At 38.7% G+C, this 22,314-nt stretch overlaps 1 protein-coding gene across 1 annotated transcript in view; it reads right to left on the bottom strand.

The window, feature by feature from the left end:
• Positions 1-18,449, bottom strand: part of ZMYM4 (zinc finger MYM-type containing 4) — a 142,771-nt gene extending 124,322 nt beyond the window's left edge. The window contains 1 exon segment of the mRNA XM_032361592.1: positions 18,302-18,449. Within this exon segment, the coding sequence (XP_032217483.1) occupies positions 18,302-18,340 (39 nt within the window). The 5' untranslated portion in view covers positions 18,341-18,449.
• Positions 18,450-22,314: the final 3,865 nt, after the last annotated feature.

The raw sequence follows: 22,314 nt of genomic DNA on the forward strand, positions 1-22,314 counted from the left end.
TAGAAATAGCTCAGGGCACCTGGGTGGCTCAGTGGGTTAAAGCCTCTGCCTTCGGCTCAGGTCATGATCCCAGAGTCCTGGGATCAAGCCCTGAAACAGGCCCTCTGCTCGTTAGGGAGCCTGCTTCTCTTCTCTCTCTGCCTGCCTCTCTGCCTACTTGTGATCTCTGTCAAAGAAATAAATAAAATCTTTAAAAAAAATTTTGGAATAGCTAATTATTAAAGGTAGTACAGCTGACCCTTGAGCAACATGGGTATGAACTGCACAGGTCCACTTACACAGTTTTTTCAATAAATACAGTACAGTACTGCAAATGTATTTTCTCTACCTTATGATTTTCTAAAAATTATTTTCTTTTTGGGGTGCCTCGATGGCTCAGTTAGTTAAGTGTCTGCCTCTTGATTTCTGCTCAGGTCATGATCTCAGGGTCGTGAGATGGAGACTGCATCAGGCTCAGAGTGGCACACTGGGCATGGAGCCTGTTTAAGATTCTCTCCTTCTCCCGCTGTCCCTCTCCCCTACCTTCAACCCCCTTCTCATAGCTTCTCTCTCTACCTCTCTCAAAATAGGGAAAAAAAAAAAAAATATATATATATATATATACACACACACACACACACATATATATGTATGTATATATACACATACATTTTCTTTCCTCTAATTTGCTTTATTGTTAACAGTATAATATGTAATACATACAACAGACAAAGTATGTGTTAATCAACTATTTATGTTATCACTAAGGCTTCCAGTCAATAGTAGGGTGTTAGCGATTAAGTTTCAGGGGAGTCAAAAGTTAGAGGCAGGGGTGCCTGGCTGGTTCAGTCAGAAGAGTATGAGACTCTTGATCTTGGGGCTGTGAGCTCAAGCCCCACACTGGGTGTAGAGATTACTTAAATAAGGGGTACGTGGGTGGCTCAGTCGGTTAAGCGTCTGCCTTTGACTCAGGTCATGATCTTGGGATCCTGGGACTGAGTCCTACATTGGGCTCCCTGCTCAGTAGGGAGCCTCCTTCTCCCTCTCCCTGTGCTATTCCCCCTGCCTGTGCATTCTCTCGCTCTCTCCCCTACTCTCTGTCAAATAAATAAAGTCTTTTAAAAATTATTTATTTATTTATTTTTAAAGAACGAATAGGCAGATTTTTTACTGTGGGGGGACAGATGCCCCAACCCCACTGTTGTTCAAGGACCAACTACACATAAATGTGATAAAGCTGAATGTATAAATTAGGCACAGGAAAAGACTAACACCAGGAACAGAACAATTACAGCACTACAATGTAATAAAAGTTAAGTGAATTGGTTACTCTCTCAAAATACAGTATTCACTCTTCTTGTGTTGACATGAAATGATAAAATGCCTATGTGATGAGATGAAATGAGGTGAACAACCAGGCACTGCAATACAATGTTAAGCTACTACTGACCTCCCGACAATAGGGAGGATCGTGTGCTTCCGGATGGACCGCGGTTGACTGTGGGTAACTAAAACCACAGAAAGCAAAACCACAGATTTCGGGTGGGGGTGGACTACTGTGTTGGTTTTGTAATTCCCTCCCACTATACTCAATTTTTAATAAAGTCTTGTTTAAAAGTTACAACCTCGGGGGGGCACCTGAATTGGTCAGTTAGTAGAGCATGTAACCCTTGACCTCAGGGTTGTAAATTCAAGCAGCACACTGGATGTGAAGATTGCTTAAAAAATCTTTTAAAAAGTCACAGCCTGGTCTCAACTGTGCTGGGTGGAATTAAGCAAAGATTCTATCTCTACATTCTGGCTGCTGGGCCAAGGAGGACCCCTACCAACCAAGCTAGCATGACAACAGCAGAGACAATTAGAAAAAACCTCTCCCATGAAGGGAAAATACATTTCTTTTTTTTCTTTTTTCTTTTGAAAAGTATATTTCTAAGAGGAGAGTCAGAGCCCTAATGCAACCTGCTTCTTGCCACAGGAAGAGAATCTGAATAGCACCTATCTTAACGAATTGAATAATTATTAAGGGAGCCAAATTGTTACCATATTGATGAACAGATTTTCATTTCTGAGAATAAATCAGTCTCCAGTATACAGAATGAATGGGAGAGGAAAAAACACAGATAGTGGGGGGAAGAGTTTTAAAGGCAAGGAAAGGGGCATCTGGGTGGCTCAGTGGCTTAAGCCTCTGCCTTTGGCTCAGGTAGTGATCTCAGGGTCCAGGGATCAGGCCCCGCATCAGGCTCTCTGCTTCTTCCTCTCTCTGCCTGCCTCTCTGCCTACTTATGATCTCTCTCTGTCAAATAAATAAATAAAGGCAATAAAATATAAATAAATAAAGGCAAGAAAAGTTAAGATGAAGCAAACAAAACGAATACCATAATTAGGCTGGTGTTAGTAGAAATAAAATCTTAATCATATCTGAGGTAATCTCAGTAAGATTCACCAATTAAAACTGTATTGAGGGGCACCTGGGTGGCTCAGTGGGTTAAGGCCTCTGCCTTTGGCTCGGGTCATGATCCCAGGGTCCTGGGATGGAGCCCCACATCGGGCTCTCTGCTCAGCAGGGAGCCTGCTCCTCCCTCTCTCTCTGCCTGCCTCTCTGCCTACTTGTGATCTCTGTCTGTCAAATAAATAAATAAAATCTTTAAAAAAACAAAAAAGTATTGATAAGGAAAAGAGAAGAAGCAAGATGACTCAGAAGTTTCTAACATGGATGACTAGAAAACAGTAACTAAACACATCTGGCAATACAGATTTTGAGTTTTAGACACACAAAAAAAGAAGCAAAGCAGAAAGGAAATCACGATGTATTTAATGGGTAGTTTTAAAGCAACTGTAGGAGATTACCCAAGAAAAACACAGGCCAAGGAAACAACACTTAATGGGCATGCAAAAAGAGTCAAAGATGACCGAAAAGAAGCAATTCAAGAGAAGAACCATGAGAATGCCATCTTTATAAACAAGGGAGAAGTTTCAAGGAGGAACAGGCAATAGGGTCAGATGTCTAAGAGAAATCAAATAAAAGCTCTGAAAAGCATCCATTAGACTTGGTAATTATTAGGTCATTTCAGTGATGTTAAAGACAATTTCAGTGGGGAAACAGAAGGAAAAACCAGATGTGAGTTGAGGAAGAAGTATAAAAAACACAAGCAATAACAGTCTCAAAAAACCCCTTTAATTTCAAAAAGCATATCTCAGTTCAGACTATACTCTGTAACTACCACTTCCTACTGAAAGGTACCCAAGGCTTCTTGGGAGTTAATTCCAAGTCTGAGATAGTAACAAAAGCATAAGCCTAGGCCCATCCTTTTTGACCAAAAGGTAATAAACTTTCAAGGACCACTGAGTTAAATCAAAAGAATACAGAAAACTAAGTATTTTATTTTTTGATGCTTATATAAATGAAATAATTTTCTTGATTTCCTCTCAGTATTTCATTGCTAATGTGTGGAAATACACTGATTTTCGTGAGATTTTTTAAATCCAGAACTCTGCTGAACTTACCACCTCTCACAGGGTCTGCAGGGATGGCGGATGTTGGTGGATTTTTAAGGTTTTCTATATAAATAATCATGTCATCTGCAGTAAGAGATACTTTTACTTCTTTCTTTCTAATTTAGATGTCATTTCTAACTTGCCTAACTGCTCTGGCTAAACTTCAAATACATTGATTAGAAGTACCAAAAGAGGGCATCCTGATCTAAGGGGAAAGCCTTGCAGTCTTTCACCATCAATATGATGTTAATTACAATTTTTCAAATATAGCTTTTATCATGTTGAGGAAGTTACCTTCTATTCCTAATTTATTAAATAAAGTCTGATGAAGTTTTTCAAATGTTTTTTCCTACATCAACTGAGATGATCATGTGAGGGTTTTTTTCATTCTATTAATACAGTGAATTACACTGATATTTAGGAAAAATTTAACCAAGGAGCTACAAGACTTGTACACTGAGACCTGGACAAAATATGGCTGAAAGAAATTTTAAAGGACAGGAGTACCTGACTGGCTTAGTCAGCAGAGCGTGGCACTCTTGATATCAGGGTCATGAGTTCTAGGCCCACGTTGGGGGTTAAGTTTACTTAATTTAAAAAAAAAAAAAATTTAAAGGGCATAGCTAAAAGGAAAGATACCCTGCATTTGTTGACTAGAAGATTTAATAGTATCAAGATGACAATACTACCCAAGAGATTTATAAATTCAATTCAATCCCTAACAAAATCCCAACGGCATACTGTGTAGAAATAGGAAAAAAATCCTGAATTTCATATGGTATTTTAAGGGATGCCAAATAGCCAAAACAATCTTGAAAAGGAGAAACAAAGTTGGAGGACTCACACTTTCCAATTTCAAACTTCTACAAAGCTACAGTAATCAAAACAGTGTAGTACAGGCACAAAGAGACATACAAACCACTGGAACAAAACTGAGAATCCAGAAATAAGCCCTTATATACATGGCTGTTATGGACTGAATGTTTCTGTCCCCAAAATTTACATGTTGAAGACTGAAACCCCAATGTTATGATATTTAAAGATAGGACCTTTGGGAGGTAAGTAGGGTTAGATGAGGTTATCAGGGTAGGGCTCTCATGACAGAATTAGTGCCCTCCTAATAAGAGAAACCACAGAGCTCACTCAATCTCTGAGAATACACAAAGAAGAGATTATGAGGGCACAAAGCAAAAATGGCAGCTGCCAACAAACCAAATGAAATCTACCTCCTAAAACCTTAGTCTTAGACTTCCCATCCTCCAGGAATAGGAGAAATAAATTTCTATGGTTTAAGCCACCCAATCTATGCTATTTTGTTATAGCACACAAAGTGATTAATACAAAAGCCAAATGATTTTTGACAAGGGTGCCAACATCATTCAATGGTAAAAGAACAAACTTCAATATATAGTGCTGGAAAAACTGGATATCCACATACAAAAGAACAGAACTGAACACATACATTATACTATAAACAAAAGTTAACTATAAATGGATTAAAGACCTACATTAAAGGGGCGCCTGGGTGGCTCAGTGGGTTAAGCCTCTGCCTTCGGCCCAGGTCATGATCCCAGGGTCCTGGGATCGAGCCCCACATCGGGCTCTCTCCTTGGCGGGGAGCCTGCTTCTCCCTCTCTCTCTGCCTGCCTCTCTGCCTACTTGTGACCTCTCTGTCTCTCTCTGTCAAATAAACAAATAAAATCTTAAAAAAAAAAAAAAAAAAAAGACCTACATTAAAGAGCTAAACTACAAAACTCAGACTTCTTCATATGGGAAAAACTACAGGATCTTATATTTGGCAAATGTTTCTTAAACTGAAAACAATAGCACAAGCTACAAAAGGAAAACAGACAAATTAGACTTCATCAAAACTGAAAACTTTTGTGGCTCAATGGACATATCAAAAATGAAAAACCACCTGAATGGGAGAAAATATTTGCAAATCACATATCTGATCAGAGTTTAATATCCAAAATATAGGGCACCTGGGTGGCTCAGTGGGTTAAGCCGCTGCCTTCGGCTCAGGTCATGATCTCAGGGTCCTGGGATCAAGCCCCGCATCGGGCTCTCTGCTCAGCAGGGAGCCTGCTTCCCTCCCTCTCTCTCTCTCTCTCTCTCTCTGCCTGCCTCTCCATCTGCTTGTGGTATCTCTCTGTCAAATAAATAAATAAAATCTTCAAAATATATAAATAACTCCTATAACTCAGTAACAAAAAGACAACCCAATTAAAAAAGGGCAAAGGATTTAAAAACACATTTCTCCAAGGAAGATATATAAATGGCCAATAAGCACAAGAACAGATACTCACCATCAATAATGATTTAAAAATTACAAATCAAAACCACAATGAGATACTGCTTCACACCCACCAGGACAGCTATTATCAGAAAAAGAAAAAAAAAAGAAAAAAGAACAAGCGCTGAAGATGATATGGAGAAATCAGAACCTTTGTGCATTGCTAATACACCTCTGTGGAAAACAAACTGGGGATTCCTCAAAAAGATAAACATAAAAATCCCATTTAACCCAGCAAATCCATCTCTAGGTATATATCCAAAAGAAGTGAAAACATAGACTCAGATTATTGGTACAGCACTGTTTATAGCAACATTTTTCATAATCGCCAAAAGATAAAAACAACTGTGCCTGTCAACAAATAAAAGGATAAATAAAATGTATTACCTACATACAATAAACTATTACTTAGCCATAAAAAAATGAAGTTCTGATATATTACGCTAAGTGAAATGAGTCAGGCACCAAAGGTCAAATACTGTCTAATTCCACTTATGTGAAATATCTAGAATAGGCAAATTCATTGAGCTATAAAGTAAATTAAAGCATAACAGAAGCTAGAGAAAACAGTTATTCCTTAATGTGGACTGACTTTCTGTGCGGGATGAAAAAGACAGTGGTAGAAGCACCTGGGTGGTTCAGGTAGTTGAGCTTCCAACTCCTGGTTTCAGTTCAGGTCTTGATTTCAGGGTCCTGAGATCAAGCCCTGAGTCAGGATGAAGCTCCACACAGAGTCAGCTTGAGATTCTCTCCCTCTCTCTCTCCTTCCACCCCTCCCCACACTCACTCTCTCTAAAATAAATAAAATCTTTTAAAAAACAGAAAGAAAAGACAGTAGTAATACTTGTACAACACTATTAAAATGTACTTAATTCCATTGAGTTACACACTTTTAATAATTAAAATGGTAAATTCTAGGGGCACCTGGGTGGCTCAGTGGGTTAAAGCCGCTGCCTTCAGTTCATGTCATGATCCCAGGGTCCTGGGATCAAGCCCCGAATTGGGCTCTTTGCTCCTGCTTCTTCCTCTCTCTCTGCCTACTTGACTTTCTGTCAAATAAATAAATAAAATCTTTTTAAAAAATAAATAAGTAAAAATAAAAAAATAAAAGAATAAAATGGTATATTTTATGTCATGTGTATTTAAACACATTTAAAAAATTTAAGGTAACTTTTTTTTAAAGATTTTTATTTATTTGACAGAGACAGATCACAAGTAGGCAGAGAGGCAGACAGAAGGGGAGGGAGAAGCAGGCTCCTTGCTGAGCAGAGAGGCTGATGCGGGGCTCGATCCCTGGACCCTGAGACCATGACCTAAACTGAAGACAGAGGCTTAACCCACTGAGCCACCCAGGCACCCCTAAGGTAACTTTTATATAATTTTTTTAAAACATTCAGGTGCTAACCTTAAAGACTTGTTGTACGTTGAACTGTGGCCCCCAAAGATATGTCCTCCCAGGTATCCAGAATGTGATCTTTGCAGATGTAATCAGCGCAAGGATCTTGAAATGAGATGACCCTGGATTAGGGAAGGCCCTAATTCTCCTTAGAAAAGACAAAAACACAGAGAAGGCCATGTGAAAGCAGAGGTAAAAACTGGGAGTTAATGCTGCCACAAATCAAGGAACCTAAGGCCACCAGAAGCTGAAAGAGACACAAAGAAGGTTCTTTCCTAGAGCCTTCAGATAGAGGATAGCCTTGCTGACCCCTTGATTTTGGAGTTCTAGCCTCCAGAACTATGAGAGAATAAATTTCTGTTGTTTTCAGCCACCGAGTCTGTGGTGAGTTCTTACAGCAAACCTAGTAAACTAATACAGATTTTGGTACTTGGAAATGGTAGGTTGTGGTAATAAATACCTAAAAATATGGGAAAAGATTTGGAACTGGATGAGTAGATGCTGGATGAATTTTTTTTTTTTAAAGATTTTATTTATTTATTTGACAGACAGAGATCACAAGTAGACAGAGAGGCAGACAGAGAGAGGAAGGGAAGTAGGCTCCCCGCTGAGCAGAGAGCCCGACATGGGGCTCGATCCCAGGACCCTGGGATCATGACCCGAGCCCAAGGCAGAGGCTTTAACCCACTGAGCCACCCAGGTGCCCCGATGCTGGATGAATTTTAGGAAGCATGTAAGAGGCAATCTGTCAACTATCAAAAAAAAGGGAGGGGGTGTGACTGGGTGGCTCAGTCGGTTAAAGCATCCCACTCTTGATCTCAGCTCAGGTCTTGATCTCAGGGTCATGAGTTCAAGCCCCAGGCTGGGCTCTACACCCGGTGTGGAGCCTACTTAAAAAAATAACAAGAGAGCAGCGTGATAGAAAAAAAATCTAGATTGCCTTCAAGAGATGGTTGGTACAAATATAAGTATTAAAGACAATTCTGGTGGGGGCACCTGGGTGGCTCAATGGGTTGAGCCTCTGTCTTCAGCTCGGGTCATGATCCCAGAGTCCTGGGATTGAGCCCATGTCAGGCTCTGTGCTCAGTGGGGAGCATGCCTCACCACCCCCTCTGCCAACCTCTCTGCCTACTTGTGATCTCTCTATGTCAAATAAATAAATAAAATCTTAAAAAAAAAAAAAAACTAAAGACAATTCTGGTAAAGTTTCACAAGGAAGTGAGGAACAAGAAGAGAAAGCTTTTAACATCTTAACACATATATACCATGAACAAAATGTTGAGAAAAATCTGATTGTTAAAGGTGGTTCTGGTGAGATGTTAGAAGGAAAAATAGAAGGAAACGAAGAATATGCTATTGGGAACTAGAAGGTAATCATTATAAAGTAGCAGAAAACTTGACAGAATTGTGTTCTATACTGGGTAGGAAGCAGAACTTGGAAGCAATGAATTTAGATATTTACTAAGATTCCTAAACAAAGTGTTGAAAGCACAACCTGGTTTCTTTTTGTTGCTAAGAGTAAAAAGGAAGACCCAAGAGATAAATTGAGAAAATATTAAGCAAAAAGGAAACAACTCTTGATGATTTGGGAGGTTCTCAGCCCATCTCAGAGGATGTGAAAATTACGAAATTCACCATTAGAAATGTGCTCTAGAGAAAGGGCCAAGGATATAGCTAGACAACTATTTGCTGAAGATATCAGATGTATGACTCATGGGTCCAATCAGTCACCTCAATTTAAATCAGGAATAAAGACTGGGTTATCCAGATCCACGAAGAACCCTCTTGTCTAATTGTATGGACCCCCTTTACATAGAAGACTCGAGGTTTGTGAACACATTTTTTTAAAGACTTTATTTATTTATTTGACAGAGAGAAATACAGCAAGAGAGGAAACACAAGCAGAGGGAGAGGGAGAAGCAGACTTCCTTCCCCCCAAGCAGGGAGCCTGACGCTGGGCTCAATCCCAGGACCCTGGGATCATGACCTGAGCCAAAGGCAGATGCCCAATGACAGAGCCACCTAGGTGCCCTGGTGTGTGAACATAGTATACTAACAAAAACACTACCAGCCTATACTTCAAAGAACAGATAAGACAAAAATGAAAAAAAAAAAATCTGGAATTCTGTTGACAGGAAAGAGCTAATAAAGCTACTCATGTGTGAACATGTGCTATCCTTCAAAGAAAAAGAAAGGTCCACAGAAGTAGAAGTCAGAGAAGTAGGCTCAAAGCAGGGGTCTACACTGTTTCAGTAAACCCAGAAGGCAGAAGATCAAGCCAGAGAGAATTTTTCTCAGGTCCTGAAACCTAAGGAAATTGGTCCAGCTGGGTTTTGAACTTAAGTGGGACCAGTGATCCCTTTATTCCTTCCATTTCCTTCCTTTTGTAATGGGAATGTCTATCCCATGCCTGACCCAGGATTGTATCAGGAAAGCAGAATATTGGGGCACCTGGGTGGCTCAGTGGGTTGAAGTCTCTGCCTTCGGCTCGGGTCATGATCCCGGGGTCCTGGGATTGAGCCCCGAATTGGGCTCTCTGCTCGGCGGGGAGCCTGCTTCCTCCTCTCTCTCTGCCTACTTGTGATCTCTGTCTGTCAAATAAATAAATAAGATCTTTAAAAAAAAAAAAAGAAAGCAAGCAGAAAATTTGTTTTCTGGTTTCACAGGAATACAGATGAAGAAGAATTTTATCCCAGATGGGTCATACCCAGAATCACACTCGTCCTGGGATCGAGCCCCGAGTCAGGCTCTCTGCTCAGCCAGAAGCTTGCTTCCTCCTCTCTCCTGCCTGCCTCTCTGCCTACTTGTCATCTCTGTCTGTCAAATAAATAAATAAAATCTTCAAAAAAAAAAAAAAGAAAGAAAGAAAGAATTCATGCTATAAGGGGTTGAGACTTTGGGGGATGCTGGGATAGAGATGAATGTATTTTGTATACGGGATGGATGTCAAGTTTGAGGGACAAGAAGGTGGACTGTAGTGGCTTGAATTGTGGCCCCTAAAAGACATATGCATTCAGAAGCTCAGATTGTGAGGAGAATAGGTCTTCACAGATGTAATTAAGGTAAACATGTTGAGACAAGATCATCCAGGATTAGGCTGGACCCTAAATCCAATGAAGACATCCCTAAAAGAGACAGAAAAGAAAACACAGAAGGCCATGGGAAGAGGGAGGCAGACTGGAGTTATGCTTAAACAAATCAAGGAATATAAATCAAACCACCAGAAACTTCCAGAATCCTTCCAAAAGCTGGATGGTCTACGGCCATACCACCCTGAACGCGCCCGATCTCGTCTGATCTCGGAAAAGCTGGATGAAGGAAAAATTCTTCCTTAGAGCCTTCAGAGAGAAGCTGGGCCTACTGACACCCTGATATCCAGCATCCAGAAATGAGAGAGAATAAATTTCTGCCATATTAAGCCAGCAAACTGGTAGTAATCTGTTATGGATTACACATGGATAACATATGGATGTTATGTTAGGATTCTAATACAGATAGCCATTAATAAAAAAAATGAGACAAATTTAAACATCAAAAAGAATACTGACCACAACACACTTAAATATAGCAAACATATTAAAATCTATGTCTTCATAATGATATCACCTCCCAGGCCTCACCTTTAGGATTTGCTCTGGAATCGATTCATTTTTCTGAAAGTTGATAAATAAAGGAGAAAAAATAAGCATTTACTCTCTGCTTCTCCTTAAAAATATTACAGGGTGACCAAATAACTGATGAAGAAATTCTTTACAGAAGAATTCCAGTGAATAACATATGTTAAAAAAAAAAAAAAAATCACTCCTCTAATGAAATCAAAGACCTAGGAGAATCATCTATGACTGATAATTCATTAAGTGAGATGTTAAGAAACTATAATGTTTAGGGGTGCCTGGGTGGCTCAATGGGTTAAAGCCTCTGCCTTCGGGTCAGGTCATGATCTCAGGGTCCCTGGATCAAGCCCCGAATCAAGCTCTCTGCTCAGGAGCAAGCCTGCTTCCCTTCCTCTCTCTCTGCCTGCCTTTCTGCCTACTTGTGATCTCTGTCAAATAAATAAATAAAATCTTTAAAAAACAAAAAACTATAATGTTTAGATCCCCTGGACAGAATGTAAATTGACCAATTTTAGTAACACTAAAAGTGTGCCTCCTGGAATAATGCAGCAAGAATTCACTGTCTACTAGCATCATCTAATAGGGTGACTATATATCCTAATTTGTCCAGACAGTCCCAGTTTATGGCTATTACCCCACTGTAAACAGCATACCCTTTTATTCTTAAAACTGATTGGAAATAAATTATATATAACTCTATTCATGAATTTTTCTTCCTTTTTTTGTCATGAATTTTTCTTTCTTAAAGAAACTGAACCTCAATCTCATAAAGCTCTACCAATTCAAGTTCTCAATCTTGACTACAGAACTAAATCACTTGGGGAATTTTTTAAAATATTGATGCCTAAAATCCAGCCATGAATTCTCATTTCATGAATCTGAAATGTAACCTGAGAATCAGGATATTTAAAAGCTCTCCAGGTAATTCTCAACTTTCAGCCAAAGTTGAGAACTGCTTTATATGTAACTACTAATTTGCGGGAAATATGAAGGGTAATTGAACATGTTAAAACACCAAAAGAATTCAAGCAGCCAAATCCAGAATGTGGGAAATTCTCCCGAACAAATGACCTAGTTTTTTCAACAGAGATAGCATGGGAAAAAGTACAGGGTGTATACAGTAGGGAGGACAATAGTTGAAGTTAAGAGAAATTTAAGAGGCAGATAAACCAAATAAAATGGCAAATCTTATTTGGATAGTGATTTAAACAAACCGACTGTAAAAAAAAAAAAATTTTAGAGAATCAAAGAAATCTGAACAGACTGGATTAAGGAACTCTTAACTTTATTAGGTATGGTATTGGAGTTGTTTAGTTTTAATTCTCACTTATTAGAAATACATGCCCAAGTATGTATAGATTAAATGATGTCACACCTGAGATTTCTTTAAAATTATTTTGACCAAGTGCTCACTTCAGAAGCATATATACTAAAATTATTTTGACCAAAAAAAGTTGGATGAGAGAGGAATAGCAAAATGTTGAGAACTGTTCAGCTGTCAAAGCTGGGTAAGAGGAATATGCAGTTTCACTGTACCAATCTGTATTTTATATTCTATTAGTATCAAATTATGAAACAATAAAAATGGGTTTTTAATTTTTGTTTATAAATATACAGTATGTATTTCTATGTGTACATATATATATCACATTTAAATTTATAAAACAAGTTAGGAGATGTAAAGAAAGATGAACACATGATCCTTAACCTCAAAGAGTAGAGGGTAGACCATGTGGGATAGAAAAGGTTTGCTCAGGTATCATCTTTGGTGAAAAGCAGGAAGGTAGCTAACACAAGCTTCCAGGAGGCCAGAAAGATAGGAATGAAATCAAAGTAATATTATGCATATTCCCTAAGCATAAATGGGTGTGGGTGTTATTATCCCAATATTACTAAATACTAGAGACTGTACCATAACCTGACTTTGAAAAGCCCATGCTCTATTACATTCAGCTATTTGAAAATGCATTCTTGGCTCTTTAAGGAAGACACAGTCATAGTTACAAGAGAGCTTCTGGGTGCTCCGCTTCTGTTCCTCACTCACCACTGCTTGCTCTCTCCAAGGAACAAGTCCATCAGAAAGCTGCGCTGCAGACAGGGCTTTTAAAGACACCAGGAGACACCCGTGGAAACAGAGGCGGAATTCAACAAATTAGAATTACTCTAACCAGCACAATGTAAAATCTTTGGAGAAGGTATCTGCAACTAGATCAGAGGGACAAAGAAGAATCTCAAAGTATAAGGACAACTTTGGATGCCTACCACGACTCTGAAAATCACTACAAGGAAAACTCCTTGTAGTGAAGGTTCTAAAATTTGGGATCATTTTCAGATGAGGATCCACAAGCAACTCACTGACTTGCACCGTCCTTTTGAGATTACTAAAGCAAATTACGTTCATCACTACTAAGCCAGGAGTTGAGGCTGAAGTCACCATTGCACATGCTTATGTCAACCTTTTTAATAAACTGATTACAGTTGTTCAAAAAAATTAAAAAAAGAAAATGCATTTTTTATAAGTCAAATGGTCAAGTATTAGCAATTTTATATGGTTCAACCTAATACTATGCTATAATGCTTTCCTTTCTCTTTCCGTTGCTAAAATAATTACATAATTAATGCACAGTAAAATAATCAGAATATTTAAAAGAAACATCAGTCTTCCTTAAAGAGTGGTCAGTTTCCTAATACAGAATTGAAAATATTCACTAAATATCCATAAAATTGCAATTTTACATTTATCTCCTTAAATGGCCTTTAGTAAATTAGAAAATCATTCTATTTTCAAAGGAAGCACAAACTTTATCTTTAAAATAAATAATAGCTTTAAAATATTTAGTGTATACTTTCTTAAAAATAAACCTCTGAGTTGTGAAGATGTTTTAAGGTTATCTCAAACTAGAATGGATTTCGATGCATCCTAAGAATTTATACCTCAATTTAAGTATGATTCCGCTGATTTTAACCACCAAAAATCCCAGATAATTCAGTACCTAGACTATTATTATATATATTAGATACATGTATTTTATGTTACATGTTACATACAATTAACACATTAACTTTTATGTTATTATAATGAATTCTAATCTACACTATCAAACAGTATAATTTTTCAGTAATACCTGATACTGGTTTAGCCTATTATATTATGACCTTCAGCAAAAAAAAAAGTCTCTGACAGTAATAGTTATCACTGTTTATGGAATTAATGAGGATTAGAGGATATATTACACATAAAATAATTAAAATAATGACTAAAACTTAAATGCTTATAAATATCAAGTATTACTTTATTTACAGAAACCTCTGCTAGTTATAAGATGGGTACCGTGAAAATAATTCAGAATCATCAACGCTAGAATGGCCTTTTCAAATGCTCTCTATACAAAGCCAATGCATTCAAGTAGATGCTTTACACTGTGTACATGTGAGCTGCAAATATTTTTAGTATGTACCACTGTGCTTTTTAAGTAACACATTTAGTGAAAAGAGAAAAGATTAAAAGTTCATCAAGGAATTAAGAGGGATCAACCTTTCGCAATTATTTTATTATAAAATATTAAAATAACAGAAACCCAGAACAAAACAATTCCATAATCCCATCACATGATAAAAGTCAATGTTTTCATTTGTTCATGTTATTTGTTATTCCTTACCTACATGCATGTTCACTCTTTACATATTTACAATAATAATATGGATAACACTTTATAGCCTATATTTTCACGTAATATTATACCATGACTGTTTTTCCATTTTGCAAAAAATTTTCCCTACTCTCTTTCCTTCTTTATCCCCACCCCTTGAAGGTAATCAACAGTAACATGTAGCCTGACATGTAGCCTCCACAACTTTCTCCAAGCTCATACATATACAAGTATAGACACATATGTGGGGAAGGGAAAATGGTTAATTTTTACAAAAATGGAAGCATACTACTTATACATATGCTTATCTTTCTTTTAAGCATACCAAACACATATGCCTCAAATTTAATATACAGACAAGTCTGAGTGGATACAACTTACTAGACCATGTAATAACATATACACTTACCAAAGTCATGATTCTGTATGTAAACTTTGAAAAGATACAGGGATTTCACAAAAAAATATGGCCACTAGATTTAGTTAGATCTCATACATGCTTCGTAAGTTTATTTTAATAGCCATGTGTAAAATAATTCCACTATTTACAAGCCTAACTAATGAATTTTAAAACTTACATTAGAAAATAAAAATTCTATAATCTTAAAATTCATAAATATCTCAAAAATATCCTAACTTTAAAGAAAGACTATGTGTGTATGAACTTCATATGAACTTGGTTTTTAGCACAGATGATTGATGGATATGGTGCTGACCCACCCACATAATTAGCTTCCCCAAGTTCAAAAACTGAAAGACTGGCATTCCAATATAGTCAGAATACAATCAAATCAACCTTATCTAATGAATACCTATTGTTCTAAATGCCCACAAGCATAAAAAACAGCCAGCAGTCCTACACAGAATTTAAGATCAAATCAAGTCGTAAAATACACTTTTCCATCTAACCATAATCCAGAACAATCAGAAGATCCCTAAATCTGAATCCACAGGAGACAATTTTGGAGTATAAAAGATGCTATGTAAGATTTACTGAAGCAACCAAAATTACAAAGCAAGTAACCCGGTACCCAAGCCCTAGAACCTCTACTTGAACAAGTGAACTTTCTTAACCAAATATCAATGTAAGTCTTTTTGAGTTCCTATTACATGGAAGTCATAGGTTTTGGAGATGCAAAAAAGCAGGAGAGCCAGAATAAATTATGTAAGACGATCATAAATATCACAACGTAATACACAGCATACAGTTCAACAATTGGCATATGTGCTCAACAACTTTTTGTGACTAATGATTATACAGGTCAATGCAGCGAAGCATCACAAATACAACACCATGTCATTCATCAATACTATTTCAGATTAAATAACCTAAACTTATTATCTAGGCCTATGTACTTTTTTAGCTGCATCAAAGCAGTCAAATTACTTAAAAAGATATTGTTCTTTTGTACATAGTCCCCACTAATCTGTTTAGAATATATACACATATGGAATCCATGAGTTTAGCACATATCAAAGAAATGAGGGGAGAAAAAAAGCATGTGTACCATGTGTACAGTTCAGGATAACCCTACTGAACATTCTAACCAAATATCAAAAACAAAACGGAGGCACACCTGTCTGGTAGAGCATGCTACTCTTGACCAAGGGTTGTAGTTCAAGCCCCACACTGGGTATACACATTACTTAAAAAAAAAAAAATTCATGAAATAAAATAAAATAACTTAAAAAATGGATTATGGAGCCTAAAAGTTAATGAATGTAACCTTCCTCCACAATGAAATTGGTAAAATAATGGGAAAAATCTGTAGAAGGGTTATCTATATATTACATATTAAAAAATAATGGTTTAGATTACTACCAGTGTGGCACCTTTAAAGTATATTAGAAGAAAAAGAAGTATTTAAAATCTAGATGAATTTGTTACCAACCTGCTTAGATGTTTTCCAGAACATTCCATTTTATAAGATGAATGATAATAGCATTAGTAGCAACTGGATTCAGAGATCTCCTTGAATGAACATTACACAGCTAAAGTAATTCATCCTATGTATTTTAACTGGTTGACCACATGCCATGTGCCTTTCCTCAAATGAGGATCCAGTTTAAACTGACTCAGAGCTTGAAGAGTAATTTAAAATTTCAAAACATGTGCATTCCATACCCAATATTTATGTTAAATGAACTATTTAATATACTATCATACAACATATCTTGTTCTAGCTACGACTAATTTTTACATAAGGAAGATTTAAACTTCTATATACGTAAGACTATCAACATTAAATTTTAATTGCTCCAAATACAATGAAAGGCATTATAAAATAACTGATTATGGATAAAAGGCTACATATATGAGTAAATACGTTATAAAACCAATAAAATGTTAATAGTTGAAACTAGGCAGTGAGTATACGAACGGTCTCTAAATTTTTTCAGTTTTGCTGTGTAACTGAAAATACTTCAGAATAAACTGTTGGAAAAAAACTATTTGACATTTCTCTGGTTATTTATAATTTAAGTTTTGTTTTAGGTAGGCATGCTAGGCATGGAGCCCAATGCAGGGCCTGAATTCAAGACCCTGGAATCAAGACCTGAGCTGAGATCAAGATCTTATGCTTAAGCAACTGAGCCACCCAGGTGCCCCTATAATTTAGGGTTTTAACGGGAGACACAGAGACTGACATCGGACACAAGCATTGTAGTTGGGACAAACCTGAATTCAAATCCCAGATTAACCTCTTAAAGAGCTATCTGACCGTAAGTATAATTACTTAAACTCTCTACGCCCACATTTCTTCATCTGCAAAATGGGTTTTACAAAGCTAACGCAAAGTTAAATTCCTCCTATAAAGCACAGTGCCAGGCACATAGTAAGCACTCAAAATGTTAGCTGTAATTCATTATGAGATTGCTAATTCTATGCTAAATCATAAAGGCATTGTCAGTAAAAATTAAGTAGTAATTTTTTACGTGGTTGGCTTAACACTAATTTGATCATTTTGTGACCATTCCCCAAAGGAAGACTCCTAATAGGAAACTCATTGCTCAACATGCTAAGGTTTGGGAGGGTGGGGAGGAAATATTTTTTTAAAATCTGAAAAATATTTCCCAATCGATAGTACAGTATTGTTCTCCGTCTGAAAAAAAAAATCATTCAGAATTAAATAAGAAAAGTTTCAAGACAAACTTTAAAAGGCATTCAATAACTCTCATGTACAACTGGCTTCACCTCTGCAGGTTGGTTGGGTACACCCTTGTGATGACAAAACTTGTCATAACGTTCTTAATTGTTAGTAAAGAGGCTAGACTAGAACACGACATTTAGAGTTGCCAAAATCTAAATGAGGACATGCCAACAACCCCACTTCTTCACAGGTAAGAGCACCACCTCCACCTTGGTCTGATAACGGTTATTGGGGGAGGGGGAAGGAGGTAGGAAAATGAATTCGCGATGGTGTTACTTAAGAACCCTCCAGGTTATTCCTCTTGAGACCTGTCCACGACTTATTCCCGCCACTACCACCCCCACCTGACCTCTCCCCAGTTAAACTTCCAGACTCTGATTTACTGAAGATGCACTTAAGAATATGACACCTTCCCTCCCTTGGCCCACATAAGCCACCCCCAGTGCCAGAAAAAAATTTTTTAAAAAAAGAAAAATAAAGCAAACAACAACCCCCGCCCCTCCCCCTCCTAACCAGCAGCAAATCTTTGTCCCACCTGCCGAAGGACCACTCTCCAGCGCGCTCCATACCCAAGGTTGCCTCAGTCCTGCCCGCAACCTCTCCCCAACCGGGCCTCAGCGACCCCTCCACGAGCCTGCGCCTGGCCCATTCCCGGCCCCGGGACGCGACTCCCGCCCCGCCCCCCGCCGCCCGCCGCCCGAGTTCTGCCTCACCTCACCTACCCTCTTTCGGGGGCCGGACTCCACCTCTCTCTCCGCCATGTTGGGCCCCGCTCGGAACCGCTGCGGCTCCCGGCGCGGTGGCGGCGGAACCTCTCGGGCCCCCGGCCCCCGCCCACACTGCAGGCACGGCCGCCTCGCGGCAGCTTCCCCGGACCCAGCCGGGCCTGGCGCTCAGAGTGAGGAGGGGGCGGATGCCGCGCGCCGGGTCGGAGATGTAGAGATCCCACGGGTGCGCGCGTGGGCGGTAGGGCCTGCCCGGGAAAGGGGGGGGCCGGGACTCGGGGGGTTAATGGCCTCCAAGGGGCCCCGTGAGTAGGATTATTTTCTCTCAGAGAAATTCCTCCGCCTGCGGTTTCTTAAAGGGATCACTAAACCAGCCCCTTGCGCGCGCCCCAGATGCGCAGGCGCACCTTAAGCCCCTCCTTCCTTTCCCACCAAGCCCCCGGTCCTGAGCGTGCGCGGTGAGTGGCCAAGGGTAGGCCAAATCCTGCAAGTCTCTTTGCTGCCAGCAGCTGCTCCCACCACTCAACTATGGCCGCTGCCTTAAAGGGACCATGACGCAGTGATGAGGGAGAAATGAAAGAAACTGATGAAATGACTATCTGGAGAATTGGGTGAAATGTCAGTGAGGGGTCCAGATCATCAACTTACACCTGACTGCGGCGATGCCATTGAGCTGAAGATCTCAGTGGACCTCTGAACATGAAGAGAATCCCAACCAATACGGGAACAAGCCAGTCAACTCAAGGAGACCCAACTCCTTCCGTTACATAGCCCAATCTGAAGCACGGGCCGTAGAATATTAAGGGCCAATTCTGACAGCCTAACCTCAAAATCAGATCCTGTAATGATTTTGAAGACCAAACCAACAACTGGAGATAATTTCCTCGATAGTAATTTGTCTTTAGACTACCTAAATCGAAAAGAATCTCAGAAAGCATCTACTCCAATGCTCCCAATGGTAAAATTGCTGTCTGGTCCAGAAAAGTAATTTGCCTCAAGGCGCCTGAATGCTGGTGTGAATTTAGAATCAAGATTTGAGCAACAGCCTTCCGGGATTTTCAATGTACCAACCTGTCTTCAAAGCAAAATATAAATCAATTTTCATCTAGAAGATCAGAAATGGGAGTTCCATGATACTTCAAGAATATTGTAATTCTCCTCTGAAGACGTGTGATGATTCGCAGATAATTGTGTGTCCTCATTCACCTCCATTCAAGGAGCTTTGAGACTCTGGCTTAAAGGATGATCATCTTATTTCCAAGCAGAAAACTGGGAAATAAATTTGGGTCTGTCTTGCCCTAAAATGGAAGCTGAGGAAGACTGTTGAGAATAAGGGCTTGATTTATTCCTCTTCATACCTTCCAGTTCCTTAGCCTCAGGTGGAGAAAAATTGTTCTAATGGAGTTCATAATGATAGCTTAAAGACAATCAAGTAAGAAAGACAAAGAAGCTGCCTCTTGAAGGTCATTCCCCCACAGTAAGAAACATTCAAATGCAAATGAGAAACTCCTAAAATCACTGGCTAATGAGAGGTAATTTATGACTTTTGTGTGTCACTTGGTAGCAGTTTGGAAACTGAAAAGTTTCCTAACCCATCACATTTTGCTGGAAACTATCTGTGAAGTTGCTGGAAGTTTCCACGATGGTCCTTGCTGAGGCCTCTTCATCTTTAATTTCACTTCTTGGTAGAAAAAAGAAAAGGACAAAAGAATGTATATTTCAGCTGGAATTTTTGAAACTTGTCAGACCCTTTAGTTCCATGTTTAGGACAAAAAGGAAATAAAAAGAGAAAACAAGAAAAGACTTTTAGAGAATGTGGGTACATGAAAGGTCTAGTGGTTTCCACCTATTTTATTGGCAGTGGAATACTCCCTTCTAATAAAATCTGACAGCTTAAAATGGAGTTGCAAAATTAGTAGTGGAGATGGGAACCCATAAACTGCTCACCCATCCTTCCCCTTGTCCTCTCTCTTTTTCAATGCCCTCTCTCACTTTTAGAGAAATAGAGCATTTCTCAAAACACAGTTGAAAGCCATTAACTTAGTTGAATTCCACGTTGTAAACACAGAGTCACTGAGGCTCAGAAACTTGTATGCTCAGAAACAGCACCAGAACTGAAACAAGCTTCTTGACCCCAAGCCTAGCACTGTCTATTATAGCAGATTATTTCTAGAAGTATTAGGAATATATTGGGTCTTGAACAATAGGCAAGATTTGTGCATCCCAGATAATATACAAGCATATCATGAATGTTCACTGCAGTCATCCATGTAAAAGGAAGGAGAAAAAAGAAAACCAACACTCAGCACTGCAAGGTTAATCACAGTATCCTAATTTTACAGAGGGATTTCTAGAGGTTAAGTGACTAGTACAGGTCATTCAGCAGAGAAGCCAAGCCAGAATTCAAAGGCTTTTGCTTTCTAGCTTATTCACACATATCATAAACTAGAGGTTCCAAATTGGCTGCCTTGCAACAACTCTACCCACAGACATGTATTTGGTTTGCACCACATACAGCTATGTGATCTTGGTCAAGTTACTTGCACCATGCCTCAGTTTCCTCATCTGTAAAAGAGGTTGTTGGGAGAATTAGTTAATATTTCTAAATGTCTCAGAACCCTTTTGGTTCCTAGCGTCATAAGAATATATTATTTTATATATTCTAATTTTTTATTTTTTAATTAGATCCCAACATTTAAAATAGGATTATGTCATGTACAAATCCAATTTTCTGACTTCTTTTTTAAAAAGGAGAGTATAATGGTATAATGCTTTGCAAATATCAAGCCAATTCATTTTAATTTGCTTCTTTAAATCATGTTCCATCATTGACTCTTGCCTGAAGTGGAGCTCTGAGACTTATTTCCCTAATCAGGAAAGAGTAGAATAGGCTTAGTGGAGAGAAAAAGAATTTGCTAAATTTCCTTAATTCTATTTAACTTATAAAATTCAGCACATAGTAAGAATCTCATTTCTCCCAAACTCCGGAAGAGATGCTCCTTTCGTCTAAGACAATAAGCCATGAGGCTGTGACATAGGGAAGTAAAGGAAAGCCTGACTCTTAAAGAGTAGTGGAAAGAAGGGAAAGAGAGACAATGATTGAGAGACAAATGCCTCTGTCTTCCTACTCTAGCTCTTCAATAGAAGCACTCTTGTTTTGCTTCTGTTTGAAATTCCAGGTAGAGATGATTTGCAGACTGTATCCATGCCAACAGGCAAACAGCCACATACAAGTAAAAGTAATGGCCTCGTGCAGTTGGGAAGAGAGAGAAGGCCTGCACTGAGGCCCTCAGAGTGTCTGTCAGTTAGGGGTGAATCCAGTTTTCATGGGTTTTGAAGCTTATGTGATGGGGGCAGGGAGGAAATTTTTAAAGAAATAGAACACAAACTTCCACATACAAAATTAGATATAGGGTCTTGGAAGAAGTTCTGCATGTGAGTGGCCCATAATCCCACTGTGATTTAGAATGTATCCAGAAGTTCTCACCCTCTGGGGAGGCATAGAGAAAGTAGCCATGAGATTACCTGGTAAGTACAGGGGAAAGTAGCTCTGTAGATCTCACCAGTCCTAGAACAAAATGCAGTAACACCCAGGCCTCAGAAAGAGATGAGGTTTGCCTGTAGTCTCTTAATAAACTTAGAGAAGCCAGGGTACAAGATACAGCACTCATTGACCAATAAGCTGCTGAGCATCCAGAGAAGTAAAATGTAGTACAAGGACACCAAATGGATCCAAGGTTTCAGGCTTCCTTAACACATTAACAACTCACACATGCAGATGTCATCTTAAGGACGTGTGCAGAGGTAGAGAGAGGCTATGAAAGACTTGGAGTTTCTTCCCCAAAGAAGTTATTATTACCTAGAGGAAGACTATCCATTAGATTAAAATATGTTTAAAACAAAATTGAACATTTAGATACATTAGATAAAATCTGAGGATGTTGAAAGTAAACAGGCGTCGGGATAAAAAGTGACTGGAAGAGTGCTGCTTTAGTTGGTTAGTTACTTTA

The sequence above is a fragment of the Mustela erminea genome, chromosome 10, assembly GCF_009829155.1.
Source record: "Mustela erminea isolate mMusErm1 chromosome 10, mMusErm1.Pri, whole genome shotgun sequence".
NCBI classification, from domain to species: domain Eukaryota; kingdom Metazoa; phylum Chordata; class Mammalia; order Carnivora; family Mustelidae; genus Mustela; species Mustela erminea.